This window comes from Cebidichthys violaceus, unplaced genomic scaffold (assembly GCF_023349555.1).
Source record: "Cebidichthys violaceus isolate CVI_PGR_0920_01 unplaced genomic scaffold, fCebVio1.0.p SCAF_11, whole genome shotgun sequence".
Taxonomy (NCBI): domain Eukaryota; kingdom Metazoa; phylum Chordata; class Actinopteri; order Perciformes; family Stichaeidae; genus Cebidichthys; species Cebidichthys violaceus.
The window spans coordinates 2,062,727-2,080,998 of record NW_027176274.1 but is presented as its reverse complement, the minus strand read 5'-3'; the positions used below and the strand labels follow the sequence as shown (position 1 = coordinate 2,080,998).

The 18,272-nt window shown below is 39.6% G+C and overlaps 1 protein-coding gene across 2 annotated transcripts in view; it reads right to left on the bottom strand.

Moving 5' to 3' along the window:
• Window positions 1-415: 415 nt before the first annotated feature.
• ift88 (intraflagellar transport 88 homolog) overlaps window positions 416-18,272 on the bottom strand; it is a 20,931-nt gene continuing 3,074 nt past the window's right edge. The window contains exons 7-26 of one of the 2 annotated variants that reach the window (XM_068737204.1): window positions 17,862-17,952; window positions 17,528-17,632; window positions 16,548-16,650; window positions 15,966-16,312; window positions 15,784-15,854; window positions 15,571-15,657; window positions 14,003-14,102; window positions 11,645-11,731; window positions 11,314-11,500; window positions 11,112-11,219; window positions 10,827-10,978; window positions 10,521-10,636; window positions 9,905-9,957; window positions 9,755-9,820; window positions 9,550-9,656; window positions 7,722-7,794; window positions 3,662-3,679; window positions 3,469-3,519; window positions 1,216-1,323; window positions 416-956 (exon numbers count right to left, since the gene is read on the bottom strand). In XM_068737204.1, the coding sequence (XP_068593305.1) occupies window positions 835-956; window positions 1,216-1,323; window positions 3,469-3,519; window positions 3,662-3,679; window positions 7,722-7,794; window positions 9,550-9,656; window positions 9,755-9,820; window positions 9,905-9,957; window positions 10,521-10,636; window positions 10,827-10,978; window positions 11,112-11,219; window positions 11,314-11,500; window positions 11,645-11,731; window positions 14,003-14,102; window positions 15,571-15,657; window positions 15,784-15,854; window positions 15,966-16,312; window positions 16,548-16,650; window positions 17,528-17,632; window positions 17,862-17,952 (2,152 nt within the window). In that variant the 3' untranslated portion in view covers window positions 416-834. The remainder of the gene's footprint in view (window positions 957-1,215; window positions 1,324-3,468; window positions 3,520-3,661; window positions 3,680-7,721; window positions 7,795-9,549; window positions 9,657-9,754; window positions 9,821-9,904; window positions 9,958-10,520; window positions 10,637-10,826; window positions 10,979-11,111; window positions 11,220-11,313; window positions 11,501-11,644; window positions 11,732-14,002; window positions 14,103-15,570; window positions 15,658-15,783; window positions 15,855-15,965; window positions 16,313-16,547; window positions 16,651-17,527; window positions 17,633-17,861; window positions 17,953-18,272) is intronic. The other variant, XM_068737212.1, reaches the window with a different exon arrangement.

Sequence of the window (18,272 nt, the reverse complement as noted above, 5' to 3'; positions counted from 1 at the left end):
ACCAGTCTTCTTCACGTCCAGATAGACTGGATCCAGCTCTGTTCAGCTAGTCGTGTCCCAAAGATCTACCGCTCCGAGGTCCACAAACCGTTGTGAAATGCTAAAAGCGTGCGTGCGTGCGTGCGTGCGTGCGTGTGTGTGTGTGTTGTAGTCTTTCCATATGATCTGCTGCCTCATTCAAATCATCCACATTAATAACTCAGACTGTCAGTGAGCTTTCTCTACTAGAGGAAACAGACAGACTCTTTCTTGAATGTGTAAAATATTGTCTTTTAATTACATAAACAAAGGAAGAAAATAATAAATAGTGAAAACCACAAATAAGTACAAAATATAAAAAGTAACTGAACAGGACGAGGAATGAACGGATTACATAAGTTTGTTGTATCGTGTTGATGGGTTTTCCAGAAGAGAGAGAGAGAGAGACACACACACACACACACACACACACACACACACACACACACACACACACACACACACACACACACACATTACGACAGCGATATGTTTTCATTGTTTTTGGCTCCGTGGCCCAAAAAGTGAGTTTAAAATGCAGCCTTGTGTTTCGGGGCGTTCCCTCATGTTGGGAGAAGAACTCGTCTACGTCCTCGAGAGGAACACGTTCTAAACTCATCGGATATGAAACGTAAACACATTCAAAGAAAAGAGGAACATCAGAGTCACCGGACCCTCATCGAGGTCTTCATCTCGGAACATGTTTTGTTTTTGTGCTCTTGGTGACAAAAGTAGCAAACGTCCCGACGGTGACGATGAAGAGGGCTGTGACGATGAAGAGGGCTGTGACGATGAAGAGGGCTGTGACGATGAAGGCTACTCCGGCAGCAGGTCGTCTCCCAGCTCTTCGTCCGCAAAGTCGTCGTCCTCCACGCGCCGCTTGGCTCCCGTCTTGGGCCGCTCCATCTGAGGCCCCAGAGGATCCACGTAGGACGCATCTGCACACGAGAGGAGAGGAGGATTCCACTTGTATCAGAAGTCCTGAGCTCCGTTATCCATCTCAATAGTTTAAGAGCAATCCTACAAACACAAGAGCTTCCTCACGCCTTTGTTGCTGAAGCTGAAGCTGAAGACACTTAAAGGTGTAACATCTGGTGAATAAGTGAGACTGAAGAACACAAAGGGCTCAAAGATAAAGAGAGAGAAGAAGTGAGACGCAGCTTGTATCAAGAACAGAGACAAACTGTGTTCCCTCACCTATTTCTTTTGGGCTGCTGGCCTCGTAGGGCTCGTTGGAACCAGGAAGTGACCTCATCTTGGCGCTCAGCCGCTCTCCTTTGGTGCTGCTGCTGCTGTGACCGCTGTCTGCACACACACACACACACACACACACACACACACACACACACACACACACACACACACACACACACACACACACACACACACACACACACACACACACACACACACACACTGCTTGAAAAAAGGACATTATTGAGCATATTTAGCTGACAGTAAAAGACAAGGTGTTTAAATGTTCCTCACAGCTGGACTTCATCAGGGTGTGTGTGTGTGTGTGTGTGTGTGTGTGTGTGTGTGTGTGTGTGTGTGTGTGTGTGTGTGTGTGTGTGTGTGTGAATATAAATGTCCAACATTCATTTTTTTGAAGAACCTAATGTATTAACTTGTCATTGATGCAACATGTGCTGCAAACTAATCATCCAGCAGAAGACTTCTTCTCCCCCAAATCTGCGTTCATCAGAGGTCGGCCGTCAGAGAACAGCGTGAGAACCTCTCTGGACTTTTGGGATCTTTAAACTCATAGAACCGGAAGATTCACCGAGGTCAAACAGAGAGCGAGCCGGTGTGTTCCTCACACTGAGAAAAGTCAACATGGTGGAGATGTGAGACAGAGACAGTCTGTGTGTGTGAGTGTGTGTGTGTGTGTGTGTGTGTGTGAGTGTGTGAGTGTGTGTGTGTGTTTTGTCTTGACGAACCCACACAGCGCCACACATACATTTGAACAAAAACACACTTAAATATATCAAATAAAAAATAATGCAGTATTTTTTCCAGACAAGACGTCAAGCATCCTGACGGGGAAACACAGACGAGGTTCTAGGTTCTAGGTTCTGTTCGGTCGGTTCAGAACAGTGACCACGAGGCAAAATACTTTCTCAGCTTTCCTATTAGATATTAAAATGTCCAACCGACGCAGCGCCACAGTGAGCCGCAGGACAGACGTGATTACACTCTACAGCAGCAAACATCTGGCTGCCAGGTAGCCGAGGAAACCGAGGCTCCAGAGTCCTCTACTCTAACACGAGGCCTCTAACGGAACGTCTCACCCACTTCTCTTCTATTGGACTCAGTTCCTCTCTCTCTCTCTCTCTCTCTCTCTCTCTCTCTCTCTCTCTCTCTCTCTCTCTCTCTCTCTCTCTCTCTCTCTCTCTCTCTCTCTCTCTCAGGTTGGACCTGAAATTGATCGCGTGCAACAGTTTCCACGACTACGGCTGAAATGGGTCTGGACGTGATACTTCAGAGAGGTTTCCTTTCTGTTCCTTTTGACGTGGATCGATATCGACGTGTCAACGTTCTGGCTTTTGAAACTCACTTTCCTGCTCAAACTTATGCGGTTATTGTGAGTTATTTGCACAGAGAGAATAAAAACATCAAAAGTTAAAACAAACAGAAGAAAACGTGAGAACTCAGAGCCTCAGCCTGGACTCTCACTTCACAACGCTGAGCGCTTTACAGGAAACAGAGAAAAGTCTCAGCTGCACTTCAGGTTATTCTCAAATATCTGAAAGATTGAGCGATCCTCCTCCTCCTCCTCCTTCTCCCTCCTCCCCCTCCCCCCTCCTCCTACTTCTCCCTCCTCTCCCTCCCCCCTTCCTCCTACTTCTCCCTCCTCTCCCTCTCCCCCTCCCCCTCCTCCTCCTCCCTTCTCCCTCCTCCCCCTCCTTCTCCTCCTGAGAGAAAACTCTCAGGTGCACTTGAGGTTTTTCTCAAATATCTGAAATATTGAGCGATCCCTTCTCCTCCTCCTCCTCCTTCTCCTTCTCCTCCTCAGAGTAAACACTGGTGGCAGCCCAACATCACAGCTGCCTGTCAGAAGGTTTCTGGACCAGGTTCAGGTGTTTGTCCACTTCTGAAGTGTCAAAGTATTAAGTAAAATGATTTGCATGAACTTTGTGCTTGAAAGTTGTGCTTCTCGTAGCAAAGATATTGACATCAAAATATACTTTAACACAACACAATATTTCCTTCTGAGCAGAAGTATGAAGTAGCATAAAATGGAAATACTCAAGTAAAGAACAAGTACCTCTAAATTAAGAGTTTAGCTGATCACTAATGCAGATTGATTAAATAAGAAAATGACACAATGCTAATTGTAAATTAAGTATTCAACGCTGTAACTTGTGGAAACGTGAAGTAAAATCTCAGTTTGTGTGTTTTTGTGCAGATCTCATTGTCCGAGAGTCCAGAAGTACAAACTGTACGTACCTCTCCCCGAGTCCACCAGTGGACTCAGTAGTTTAGACTCAGACTGAGACACTGGAGAGCAAACAGGAAGCGAGAGAGAAAACAGATGAAGGAGGAAGAGCAGAAAGAAAGACAGAAAGATCACAGCGTTGGAACAAAGATCATTGCTCACAAAGAAGAAAACAAAGAGAGCCGATGCGTTTCATTCTCTCACCTGCTTTAACATCCATCTCTGACGAGGCGTGAGAGAGGGAGAAGAGGGTTTAAGGTTTAGTCGAACAACTTAAAGAAGTGTCATCACCAATAGAAACATGCTCGACCCAGCTACACGTCTGGCAGCACGAAACCAAACGGAAAACAAGGTTGACGTCTTACTGACCTAATTTATCACGACATGGAGGGATAATGGAAGTCTTGGCAGGGTGAGGCAGAACTCACATTAGCAGGTGCATGATATAATGATAGATATATATATATATATATATATATATATATTTAACTGCAATGAAGGACTCAGCTGCACAAGAGAGAGAGCATAACGCTGGGCCTGGTTCACAGCTTCTGGCAGCTCTCTCAGTTTGTCTGGATTGGGTTTTGAAATCTGCCGATGAGCCAAAGTTAAGCCAGCCTGAGAGAATGTCTGTGTTGTGGATCTGTAGTGAAGGAGTGATAAACCTCCCTACTGAATACTCTTTATCCTGCAAGATGAGGCTCCGTTGTCAATGTTTACAGCCACACATCCCACAACAGCTGCTCTAATGCACTTTAACATGAAGACTGAAGAAGAGTGGTGTGTGTGTGTGTGTGTGTGTGTGTGTGTGTGTGTGTGTGTGTGTGTGTGTGTGGACGTATACCCAGAATAACACCGGCCTTCTTAGGAGAGGTGAGCACCGGTGTGGAGACGCCTGCTGTCCAGCAGCATGTGTGGACAACAGACAGGAGAGAGAGGTGATGACGTACAGGAAGGGTTGATTATCGGCTTTGATTCTGACTTAAAACCACCCAAATATAATAAAGTATCATACACTTAGAGCCCCGATGCTGTTGTGATGACTCGTTTGAGTTGGAGATAACTAAACAATACTGTCTTTAATACTTCAGTGCTCAGAAATCTAATCTAACTTCTTAAATGTTAAATGTTGTGTTGAAACTGTACAAGTACTTCCTACAAAGACCCTGAGGGGACATGGCAGAAAAAAGTACTTGGGTTCTTTCAAAACTTTATCATTCTCCGGAAAACTTTTTGTGTTCTCTCGCAAAACTTGAGTTCTCTCGCAAAACTTTTTTCAGTTCTTCCAAAAAAACTTTTTTCAGTTCTTCCAAAAAAACTTTTTTCAGTTCTTCCAAAAAAAAATTTCAGTTCATCCCAAAAAACTTTTCAGTTCATCCCAAAAACATTTTTCAGTTCATCCCAAAAAACTTCAGTTCATCCCAAAAAACTTTTTTCAGTTCATCCCAAAGTTCATCCCAAAAAATGTTTCAGTTCATTCCAAAACATTTTTTTCAGTTCTTCCAAAAAACTTTTTTCAGTTCATCCAAAAAAACTTTTTTCAGTTCTTCCAAAAAAACTTTTTTCAGTTCTTCCAAAAAAAATTTCAGTTCATCCCAAAAAACTTTTCAGTTCATCCCAAAAACATTTTTCAGTTCATCCCAAAAAACTTCAGTTCATCCCAAAAACCTTTTTTCAGTTCATCCCAAAGTTCATCCCAAAAAATGTTTCAGTTCATTCCAAAACATTTTTTTCAGTTCTTCCAAAAAACTTTTTTCAGTTCTTCCAAAAAAACTTTTCAGTTCTTCCAAAAAAACTTCAGTTCTTCCAAAAAAAACTTCAGTTCTTCCAAAAAAACTTTTCAGTTCTTCCAAAAAACTGTTCAGTTCATCCCAAAAAACTTTTTTCAGTTCTTCCAAAAAAACTTTTTTCAGTTCTTCCAAAAAAAAAATTCAGTTCATCCCAAAAAACTTTTCAGTTCATCCCAAAAACATTTTTCAGTTCATTCCAAAAAACTTCAGTTCATCCCAAAAAACTTTTTTCAGTTCATCCCAAAGTTCATCCCAAAAAATGTTTCAGTTCATTCCAAAACATTTTTTTCAGTTCTTCCAAAAAACTTTTTTCAGTTCATCCAAAAAAACTTTTTTCAGTTCTTCCAAAAAAACTTTTTTCAGTTCTTCCAAAAAAAATTTCAGTTCATCCCAAAAAACTTTTCAGTTCATCCCAAAAACATTTTTCAGTTCATCCCAAAAAACTTCAGTTCATCCCAAAAACCTTTTTTCAGTTCATCCCAAAGTTCATCCCAAAAAATGTTTCAGTTCATTCCAAAACATTTTTTTCAGTTCTTCCAAAAAACTTTTTTCAGTTCTTCCAAAAAAACTTTTCAGTTCTTCCAAAAAAACTTCAGTTCTTCCAAAAAAACTTTTCAGTTCTTCCAAAAAACTGTTCAGTTCATCCCAAAAAACTTTTTTCAGTTCTTCCAAAAAAACTTTTTTCAGTTCTTCCAAAAAACTGTTCAGTTCATCCCAAAAAACTGTTCAGTTCATCCCAAAAACATGTTTCAGTTCATCCCAAAACATTTTTTTCAGTTCATCCAAAAAACTTTTCAGTTCTTCCAAAAAAAACTTTTTCAGTTCTTCCAAAAAAACTTTTCAGTTCTTCCAAAAAAACTTTTCAGTTCTTCCAAAAAAACTTTTCAGTTCTTCCAAAAAAACTTTTCAGTTCTTCCAAAAAACTTTTCAGTTCATCCCAAAGTTCATCCCAAAAAATGTTTCAGTTCATCCCAAAACATTTTTTTCAGTTCTTCCAAAAAACTTTTTTCAGTTCTTCCAAAAAACTTGTTTCAGTTCATCCCAAAAAACTTCAGTTCATCCCAAAAAACTTTTTTCAGTTCTTCCAAAAAACAGTTTTCAGTTCTTCCCAAAAACTGTTCAGTTCATGCCAAAAAACTTCAGTTCATCCCAAAAAACTTTTTTCAGTTCTTCCAAAAAACAGTTTTCAGTTCTTCCAAAAAAACTTTTCAGTTCTTCCAAAAAACTGTTCAGTTCATCCCAAAAAAATGTTTCAGTTCATCCCAAAACATTTTTTTCAGTTCTTCCAAAAAACTTTTTTCAGTTCATCCCAAAAAACTTCAGTTCATCCCAAAAAACTTTTTCCAGTTCTTCCAAAAAACAGTTTTCAGTTCTTCCCAAAAACTGTTCAGTTCATCCCAAAAAACTTCAGTTCATCCCAAAAAACTTTTTTCAGTTCTTCCAAAAAACAGTTTTCAGTTCTTCCCAAAAACTGTTCAGCTCATCCCAAAAAACTTTTCAGTTCATCCCAAAAAACTTTTTTCAGTTCATCCCAAAAAACCTTTTCAGTTCATCCCAAAGTTCATCCCAAAAAAATGTTTCAGTTCATCCCAAAACATTTTTTTCAGTTCTTCCAAAAAACTTTTCAGTTCATCCCAAAGTTCATCCCAAAAAAATGTTTCAGTTCATCCCAAAACATTTTTTTCAGTTCTTCCAAAAAACTTTTCAGTTCATCCCAAAAAACTTTTTTCAGTTCATCCCAAAAAACTTTTCAGTTCATCCCAAAAAACTTTTTTCAGTTCTTCCAAAAAAAAAATTCATTTCTTCCAAAAAAATGTTTTTTAGTTCTTCCAAAAAAACTTCAGTTCTTCCAGAAAAGCGTGTAAGTTCTCTCAAAAAACTTTTCAGTTCTTCCAGAAAAGCTTGTAAGTTCTCTCAAAAAACTTTTCAGTTCTCTCGTAAAACTTCTCGTAAAACTTTTGCGTTCTCTCTCAAAACCTTTGAGTTCTCTCGCATAACTTTTCCCTTTCGAGTCCTGATGATGCTCCAGTAGCTTAGAAAATAACAGCATCGGGCATTGAATTTGATGATTTTCCTGTTCATCAGACCATGAATGAGACAAGAACTAGCTAGCTAGCGCATCTCACGGTACCTCGGTCCTAGGAGAGTGACATATTTCACCCATTATATTTTCTCCCCCATGTCCCCTTAGATGCGCCTTATTTTTCAATACAAAACATCTAAAATTGCCCAAATTTGGATTGAAATCAGAACCTGAAAAAGCACAATTCTAGCTTGAAGTACTAGATTTTTAAATACATTGTGTTATAAACAGACACGTTTAAAAGTGTCCCAAATAGAGTTGATGGTTAGAGTCCAGACTTCTCCCCAGACGTTTGAAGATTCATTTTGCACCAGACCCCTCCAGACATTTACAGACCGACACATGGCCGGATCTTTGTGTGTCGGTGGTATTATGGTGACGACAGACTCACCAGCACTGCCGGCGCTGCCTTCTCTTCCTTCTCGACGACTTCTGCCACTGCCCTCCCGCCCCGACTTCACCCTCTGCAGGAAGAGAGACAGAAGAAGGGTGGGATTAGGAATGAAAAGGTTTTAATTTAAATAAAACGTCTTAGTTTTTAATCAGATCAGGATTCTGTGGTGAATAAAAACCCTTTTCATGCTTTTTATTCATCTCTCCCCGAGTGTCTCATTAATTAAGTCAGTCGAAAACTATTTTTTAAATTAATACCATCCAACAATAAGCTGAGCAGAAACACTTAAATACAAATTCAAGTGGAATTTGACCTTAATAAATGAGAAAACGGCATATTTCCAGTTTGTGTTGAATAAACTAGACGGAGAGTGAATTTCATCAACACCTCAGCAATGAGCAGTTAGCAACACAGACGGAGACACAATGTTTACATAATGAAACAAAGAAAAGTACGGAAGCCTTGAGAGGCAAGTGAGAAAAAACTAAACTTAAAAAATGATTCTTGGATAAAGATAAAAACAAATTAATTTAAAAAGATAATCCCGGCAAAATGTTTTTCCAACTGTTCTCAAGTTAAATAAAACTATTTAATATAATAGATAAATAAAACGATTTAATATAATAGATAAATAAAACTATTTAATATAATAGATACATACAACTATTTAATATAATAGATAAATAAAACTATTTAATATAATAGATAAATAAAACTATTTAATATAATAGATAAATAAAACTATTTAATATAATAAATACAACTAATATAACAGATAAATAAAACTATTTAATATAATAGATAAAACTATTTAATATAATAGATAAATAAAACTATTTAATATAATAGATAAATAAAACTGTTTAATATAATAGATAAATAAAACTGTTTAATATAATAGATAAATAAAACTGTTTAATATAATAGATAAATAAACTGTTTACATCAGACTCACTCTCCACTCAGGACTTCCGTAGCTATGGGGATTTCCGTGGTACAATAAGACCTTTAACATACAATCATTCTCTCATTCATCATTTCATAAACTACGCAGTGTTGTGAGCAGGATCGGTTCCGTCTGGAACATTTTGGGATTGATGAGTCAGCGCTCTGGCTCCGTCTGCCTCTCTCTGTCACTCTCCGTTTCTCCGGGCTGATTTATTTAAGAGCATCTGTTAGTGATTTGAAGAAGTCGTCCTGCTCATCTGTTCCTGGCTCTGACGGCACACGGCTCTGTTGCTCTGAATCACGCCTTCTTCACAAAAACCTGACTGACCCCAGACCCACGGGCCCGCCATCTATTCATGGGCGTGGACCTTAAAGGGACAGTTTGGATGTTTGTTGTTTTAAGTGTGGTTGTGTGAGGTTCTTCCCCACACTCAGTGTTTTACTACAATAGATGTTCTGCTGTGGACGTATGTTAGACTCTATGAACGCTGTATTTAGTATGTTTTCACCTCTTTACCTTGCTGTCAGACAGACCTTTCTGAGGGGAACTGAAGCTGTTATCTCTGATCTCTACAAACACACCAGACTCCGTTCACTAAAGCAGTAACTGTACCTCTCAGAACACAGATGTTTCTGCTCTACCGCTGCCTCCATCTGTCAGTGTGTTTGTGTTGTTGTGTGACTTTAGTGTCTTAAATGTTTAGTTCAGATTCACCAAAGTCACACAATAACACAAACACACTAACCGATCGAGGCAGCAGTAGACCAGCGACACCTGTGTTCTGAGAGGGTAAATCACTGGTTTTGTTAATGGAGTCTGGTGTAATATATTTAAATTCCGCAAGCTGCTCTATGAGAAACAAACCGAGCGACATACCTGCTCTCTGATCTCCTTCATCTTCTCCGCTTTCTTCAGCTTGGTGGCGTAATCTTGAACTTCCTTCAAGCCCATGTCTGTGCACAGCCTCACCAGGAAACGCAGGCCTGGACAAACACAAACACATCGTTATGTTATTTACACTCTGATCAGCCAATCATCCATCTGCTGTTTAAAAGTTGTGTAAGGAAACGGGATCAATTACATTCCACATTTTCTGGAAACTTGCGGTGAATGTCTTTATACGTTTCCAGAGCTTTCTGGTAGTTTCCTGTGAAGACAGGAAAAAAAGGATTTATGTTTATGTAACGTGCGATTCTTATTAGCCGTGAAAGAAGAACTGAGTCATTCTCACCACTTTTTCTGTAGCAGCTCGCCACCATGAGCTGCCACTTCACCTGTGTGGGTCTGAGGAACACATCAAGTCAGTATGAAGGACGTACACCGCCATGACTTCTCCTCTTTAAAGAAATATCAACTCTGAATTCAGCTGGAAGGCCTGAACGTCTTTGTTCAAGAACAAAAAAGAACAACTTCCAGATGAGAACTAGCTTCATTTTTGATGAAAGAAGACATGAATCAAAACAAGATGTAATGAGACACAAATCGCTTCATCGTGTCGGAAAAGTGTAGAAATAACATTGTTAAAGACGGTGTTCAGGCAATTCAAAGCTCTGTACAAAAAAACATCGAGAACATCGAGACAGAGCGAAACAGAAACAACAGAAAACAGCATAGCTCCAGATCTACGGAGCATAAAAACTGAACGCTGCTTCTTTACGTTCCATTTAGACTCTGGGGACAGAAAGCAGACCTGAACCTGAAGACCTCAGAGGTCTGGATACGTCTTCTGGTCCTAAATATGTGCCGACATAAACTACAACTTGAGATATTTCTGAAGATGAGCTTGTTTTTTGGGCATTTCTTTGGATCTGAACTGCCAGTTTGTGCAAAGACTGCTGGTGACTTACTGTATTAGTGTGGCTCTTTCAAAGTACGGGATGGCCTTCTCGCAGAACTTGGTCTCGATGTAGTACGCCCCGAGCCACTCGATCACATCGATGTTGGAGGGGAAGTACCTGAAGGACTGGACGGCAACACAAGCGACACACCTTCTAAACCTTTTAGGCACCGCTAGTGATTCTACTGTTCACACACTCAGGAACATTTTCCCTCTGCAGCCTTTTCACAGAGGTCGCCGTGGCAATAGATTGAGCAAGGGACGAGTGATCCCTTCAATCAACGATGAGCAATGTTAAAGTACAATACCGTGGTACCTCGTAGTAGTACTGGAAAGCCTGGGACTTGTCCCCCTCGCCACCGTAGAGCTCTCCCAGTTTGGCCAGTGCCTGGGGGTCTGTGTGGGTAACACTCAAGACCTGGATCAACCACTCGATGGCCTGCTGGGGGTCCTCCAGGAGCTCATACATGATGCCAGTGAGTCAAGGACCGAACAGACGCTCACATGGGAATGGACAGGGTTTGAATCCCTTAATGGAAACACAGACACATCTACAGATGTAGACAAACACAGACACACATGTTCTTCTCAGTAGGATACAGGTGGGCCAGCTGGTACATGACTTGGGCACTGTTCCTCAGAATGGCATGGAGCTTCAGGAAGCACTCCAGAGCTTCCTCCAGACGCTTCAGTCCTTTATAGGTCAGACCTGGGACGATGTATTATACAATACTGTGAATATAGCGTACACTCCCGTGCTGGTACTCCTCAATACAAAACAAACAAACACTATTTCCCGTTACCTAGGTTGTAGAGGGCCTCGGTGCAGGAGGAATCATTCCTCAGGGCCTCTTTGTAGAACTCTGCAGCCTTCTCATAGTCCTGCTTGACGAACACAGTATTGCCTTTGTTGATAAGTGCCGCCGGGTTGTAGCGATCGGCGGTCATGGCGAGGTCGGCGTATCGGTCGGCCTGGTCGTAGTCCTTCTCCTGTAACAGGTGGAAAGATCAGACATCAACTGTGCTGAAGTGTCCTTGAGCACTTAGGAAATATTCAATCTAAATCAGGTTTTTAAGCTTCGAAAATTAAAATCCAACCCCTACGTTGAAAACTCATCACTGAGAGGATCTTACCAGGAAATAGAGGAACGAGAGGTTGGTGGCTGCAGCGCTCTTCACTCTGCTGTCCTTCTTCTCAAATGTCTTCAGAGTCTCCACCGCCTGATGAACACATGATAAAAAGCTGTAAACGCTGGACAGTAAAATACCGTAAAAGTTCAGCACAAAGCTCGACTTCCCCAGCATGTAAAACACCTACAAACATAACAACTGAAGCTTCTGCTGTTTAGTGTGATTGTTGCTGAGCCGGCATACCTTTAACAGATACTCACATTTTAGCAAATAACAGAATGTGTCATGTATATGTTAGATAACTATACAGTATACAAGAACCACCATAAACCATGAAATGAATGAGATACAAATCGGCTTCTTAAAATGAAACTCTTCACATGTGATTGGTTGTTATATGTCACTGTAAATGGATTATATACTGGGGAGATTATCCAACAACAACAAGTTTAAAAGTCTTTAACACCACCAGCTACACTACAGCTGCACGCTACACCACCACCACACACATGCATCAGATGTACATACGGAGCCGCAAAGTGTTCACTACCAATTCAATAAACCCATAATTATGACATAAATAGACACAAAAAAAAATATGGAAAATATACAGAACAATAATAATTTGGGAAATAATGAACTCTTTATCATAAAATGTTATTTCATCCTGTTTTTTTAGACATTTTTCTGTAAAATAACTGAAACACAACGATATCGATTCAAATAAATAGTTAGAGATTCAACTGACTGTGGGTGTAATTTCATTTTTATACGCCAAGAAATGCATTTATTTATAATTTCATGTGATCGCCATTGTTACTTTTGTATTATTATTCTTTCCTGTTTACTCAGGTCTCACTTGTAAAAGAGATCTCGATCTCAATGTGACTTCCTGATTACATTTTTTAAAATTAATTAATTAATTAATTAATTATTTATTTGTATTATTATTAATATATTTATTATAAATGTATATATATTTATTATATATATGGATATATTTATGAGAGCACAGTGACAATGGTAATGAAAAATGACATTATGATTAAAATGTGTTGATTAAATAAAAAAGGGGCATTTTGAAATAAAGTGCATGTAACAAAATTAAAATGATATTTAGCTATTATTACAATGAATGATGAAATAACATTTCTCAATAATAAAGTTCAGTTTTAATAATTTCTTACAATTATTTCACAAATTGCTCGTTCATTTATATATTTTACACAATTTATTGATATGATTATATGTTTTATAATGTCTTTTGTATTTACTTAGTTTTATATATTTTATGGTTCCACAGATGTGAAGAAGAAAGTCAACTGCTGCAGTTTTAACCAAAGTTCCTCTTGTTAAAGAAGGAACCGTTACGTTACATATTTCCTCTCTGCACACACATTTTCCCTCCTGGTTTGTGGGTTTATAATAATAATAATAATAATAATAATAATAATAACTGCTTCTCCAACTCCTCTCGGCAGTGCCGTTATTTGGGAAAAAGCAGCGACACAATCTAAACGTGAACACGGAAACAGAAGGCACACATACCTCAACCTTAGGCATGCAGATGGGGAGGAAACGAGACAAAAGCAGGAGAGAATGGAGGGCAGTGAGAAGGAGCGTGATGCTGCACACTCGTGAAACGGCATCACAAGTAAACGAAGACAAACGTGAACCACGCCGGTCAATAACCGCACGGTAACACAACGTACAAATAAAAAGATGGACAACAATAAGAAAACAAAGACCGGATCATCCACATTTTAGGTTATAAAAAGGAGATACCACTCACTTTCTTTTATTGTTTTTGTAATTTTAAATGTAAAATGTTTTACAGTTTTTATTCATCCGTTTACATTTTTTAATTATAATATAAAATGCATGCTTTCTTCCTACCACTTGTATTTATTTATCTGTAAAAGGAAGTTTTCTGTTTGTATTTAAACTACATAGTCTGTATGAAATGTGCTACATAAATAAAGACTATTATTATTAATACTTTAACAATGTGTAAATGTAATTGCTACTCCGATATGTTTTCTTTCCAGGTTCAGATTCGTAACACAATTATACAACATATAAAATATATATGTACGACTATATGTATATATATGTTCCAGCTCTGGTTCAGCCTCTTATGTAACCGACTTACACTTTTGTAATGATATTATTTATAACAAATGTTTTAAATTTCAAGTATTCACGTTAAATAATTATGTCAAGCTTCTGACTTTACAAATATCAAATCTATGACAAGGTGGAAAATACTTATGCAAAACCGTGGCAACAACCAGAGACTAAAGGAGCGAGATTATTAATCATAATCATAATAAATTGAGTGGCATGGCCCTATACAGTCACCTGGTTGAAGTCCTTCTGTCTGAGGTAGGTGATGGCTTTGTTTATCTCCAGATCGTTGGCGAGCTCGACATACTGAGAGCTCTTCACCATGTCCACACACCTAAAACAAACAACCACCACACATGAACAGTGTGACATTTAATATATCACGTGTAGAAGGTTATCTGAGACATGTGACACAATATCAGATTTTGTCATACGATCGTCGTGGACAAAAGAAATCGCGATACAAAATGTAAAAGTTAGTCAGTGAATTAAATGAATCTTTAACATTCTTTATTGTGCGTATGTTTTAGCAAATCAACAACACTCAAAAGAGAGTCTGTAACCATAACTGTATGAATATCATATATAAGAAGACATAAGAGGCACTGGACTGTTAAAACAATACTATCATATGTGTATCATTAACGTGATATTCATATTTGGTTATTGTTAATACCTGTGTATCGCAATACACCCCGAGCAGCCCTAGTTCTAAGATGCATGTTCATGTGTGGCTGATAACATCTTTTACTAAGACTTTGCATGTTTTATCGCTTCATGCACCTTTATATGCCTTCATGTACATTATGCATTTATGTTTGTTTTTGTACTCATTTTCTATTGTGAGGCACCATGAGTTGCATTTTATGTATGAAAAATGTTAAATAAATAAAATGTATTGTTGTTATTATTCATTATTAAGTGACCAAGCAGCTTTAAAGTGGTTGTACTTAAGCTTCTACAAACAAACTGTTATCGGCATTAAATCAGCGGTGGGTAGTTACACTAAGTATTTACTTTGTTACGTGTACTTTTGTACTTTTATACAACAAATTGTACTTTCCGACGTAATAAATTGCATCTAATGAAGTTTTTTAACAAGACTTTTTTACTCTTACTCAAGTAGTACTTTCACTTCTACTTGAGTCAGTATAATTTCAACATTAATACACTTTTACTTCACTGTTTCCATTTGCTCTTTCCACCCACACTGCATAACATCCTCTGAAGCGATGATGAAACCTGCTCGGCTAGTTTAAAAAAAACAACTTAAAAAACATGGGTGTGGAGCGCAGATGTGGAGAAAGAGGAGAAGCAGGAGAGGATGGGAAGGTTAAACCATCGCACACAGATCCACTACAGGAGCAGGAGGCTCCTAAAACCTGCCCGATCATAAATATATATATATATATATATATATATATATATACATCTTTTATAATTCTGGTTTCTGGCTCAGCGTTCTCAGAGGAAGGCAGATCTGTTGTGTTCAAACTTTCCTCTGAGATTTGAAGCTTCATCTGAAAAACTACCTCTTTTAGTGGCTCATATTTAAAGGGAATCAAGGGAAAACACTTGGAGACATCCAGTGACACTCCCCTCGTTTTGATTTTCAGTCCCACATTATTTAGATTCAGCATCTGAAACATGCAGTCCAGCAGAAAGACCCTCTCTAATTAGACCCCCGTATCAGTTACCAGCTTGACCCTCATGTTTTTGAGCTTCTGTCCTGGAGCCGGAGTCCTGTTGGTACGTTACATACCCTGTGGTGTTAAGATGTGAAGATGAAAAACAAAACAAACCAGTCGAATCCGGTGGCGAAAGAAGTCTCAATGGCCGGAGCGATGAGCTTGGCCGCCGTCATAATGTACTTCTCCGTCAGGACTTTTCTACACCAGGGAGAAGACAACAACAACAACAACAACAACAACAACAACAACAACAACAACAACGTCAGGCTCAGAAGGACGAGACAAAGATCACGTTTAGAGTGTTTTGTGTGACGTTCTTCTCACAGATCTCTCTCCATCGTGTGAAGTTTGTCGTTCTTAATGGCCTCGATGACCAAACCGGAGTCGGTGTCGTCCTGAGAGACGAGACGGGACAAGAGTTACATTAAAGATGGCTCTTACAGGAGGAAAGAGTTTAATCTTAATCTTATCTTTAAGTTTACGTAAACACACGTCGCCGTACTCACGTTAGATGGGATGTACTTGTCATCGTCGTCGATGCCCAGAGGAACCGAGATGAGCTTCTGGAAGGCCTTCTTCATCCTCTCCCGGTCACCGATGGCGTAGTAGCACAGGATGAGGTTGAAGCCCGTCTTGATGTTGGGGCTCTCGCTCATGATGTGCTCGAAGGACGTTATGGCGTCCGAGTACTGGCCCATGCGGACGAAGACCACGCCGATGTTCTGCATGATCTTGATCCTCATTTCCTTGTGCGCGTTGGAGATCTGATCCAGGGCCATTCGGTAGAACTTGATGGCCTTCGGGTAGCTCTTCTGTTTGACGTAGATGTTGGCCATGTTGACTTTCAGGCGGCCTGGAGGAGCAGCACAGATGTAGATCGAGGGAAAACCACAGCAGAGGAGCAACCGATACAACAAATAATGTGATACAAGCGACATTGTTTGAGTACAATGTGTGAAACATGAGTTTGTCTTTGTGTCAGCGGAGATTTCAACCATCGGTGAGGAATATACTGATAGATGTTCTGTCCTGCCTGCTTAATTCAGTGGACTCTCGAGGGCAGCCATAGCTTAAAGACACCTGCTCACCTGCGTTGCTGAACATCTTGTTCTTCACGATGACCTGGTAGCTGTTTAGGGCCTCTGGGAACATTTCATTGTTCGCATACTGGTTGGCAAGATTCAGCAGAACCTGGTGACGACAGACACGTTCAACATTTATAAATCAAATAATTATTAACAACAACAAAGACAAAGAATGCAGACGATATACGTTTCTTATTCCATTTGGAAATTGGCAAAACCTACTGTATTAAACTGTAACAGTATTTCTCTAGCGCCAACAAATAGACCAGAATGCAATGCAGTTCTCTTGTTCACCACACCGTAGGGAACCACTAATAGAAGAAGAAGGCTGCTGGATGGGAAGTGATTTACCTGATTGTTGACGAATGAAGATCACTAGACGTCGTCACTAAATATCTCCTCAAACACAGAATTTGTTGTATCGACAATGAGTATTTTTCTGCTGCTGTGGGTCTCTGACTCAAAACAATAACAAAAGGTGGAGTTTGGTGACGTGGTGAAGAAGCGTGGGATCATGGGAGTGTATCACAGAAGTATCCTCGAAGCAGCGGCGTTAAAAATCTGTGATTCTCCAACGCTGTTCGGCGAGCTGAGCTATGCTACCGTTAGCTCAGCTCGTTTCTCTGATAACTTAAGATCCAGACGTCTGATGACTAAACTCCTCCATCCGCTTAAAATATAAAGTTTAAAACCACCAAGAGCTAAAGCCTGTCTGCAGAAAAGTGTCTTAAAACTGGATAAAAAGTCAAGTTATGACAGCTTCTGGATAAGACGCCTGATAAAACACACCGTGAATAAAATGACAGATTCCTCTGGTTTGAACATTGTTAGAATCATTTGAGATAAATCAACTAAATGTATGACATTTTAATGCAGAAAGATTACTCCTTTAAGTAACTGATAAAAACCAGACATTCCAAAGAGTGAAGAGTGAAGGAAGTTCCTCCCATTTACAGACACTGGAACAGCTCGTTATCGCTTACAGAGTAGGTGAGGTCTAGATTGATGTGGTCCGCATTGCCAGACTGCTCCCTCTGTCTCACCAGGGTTCTCTCCTTCCTCCCGGCCTCCTTGGCTTTGTCCAGAGCCTGCAGAAACACACCAGCAAAGAGAACGTGTGCAGCAGCAGGGAAACACATTTTAAAAAGAAAGTGCTTGAACGCTTCAGTTAGAATCTTCGAGATGAATTACAAACCCTACATGTTGTCTCATTCAGTAAACAGGCAACTAAAGGCAAGTGAGCCAGAAGCTGTATTACAGTGTTGAATCACTGCCAGACATTCTTTCTACTAAACAGGACGTTAAAGATCGACGGACCAGTTGTAAGGCTCCGATGCTCTGGGCCATGCAGCTCTCTTCTATCAGGTCGTTCACTTTCTTCTCCAGGATCTTGATCTTCTCCTCTGGCCTGCAGAGCACCACAGGGAACAGAGAAACAGTCCTTCTCCACCGGCTGATTACAGACATGTTCACGCTCCATCTGAAGAGCGACTGAAGCGTTTCACTCTCCAAGACTAAAAATGTGTAGGATACCAGATCAGCAGTCAAACATATAATATGTTACCCTAAAATGAGTTTTAGTTCCACTGCAAGAAGTGGTTCCTTGTTATATGAGTTGCTTCTTTGGATATAGCAATGATATACTTTATTCTGACTGAATATGCATCTTTAGATCAAACATTAATGTTACATGATGCCGATATAATCTTAAACAAAACACTGAAACAG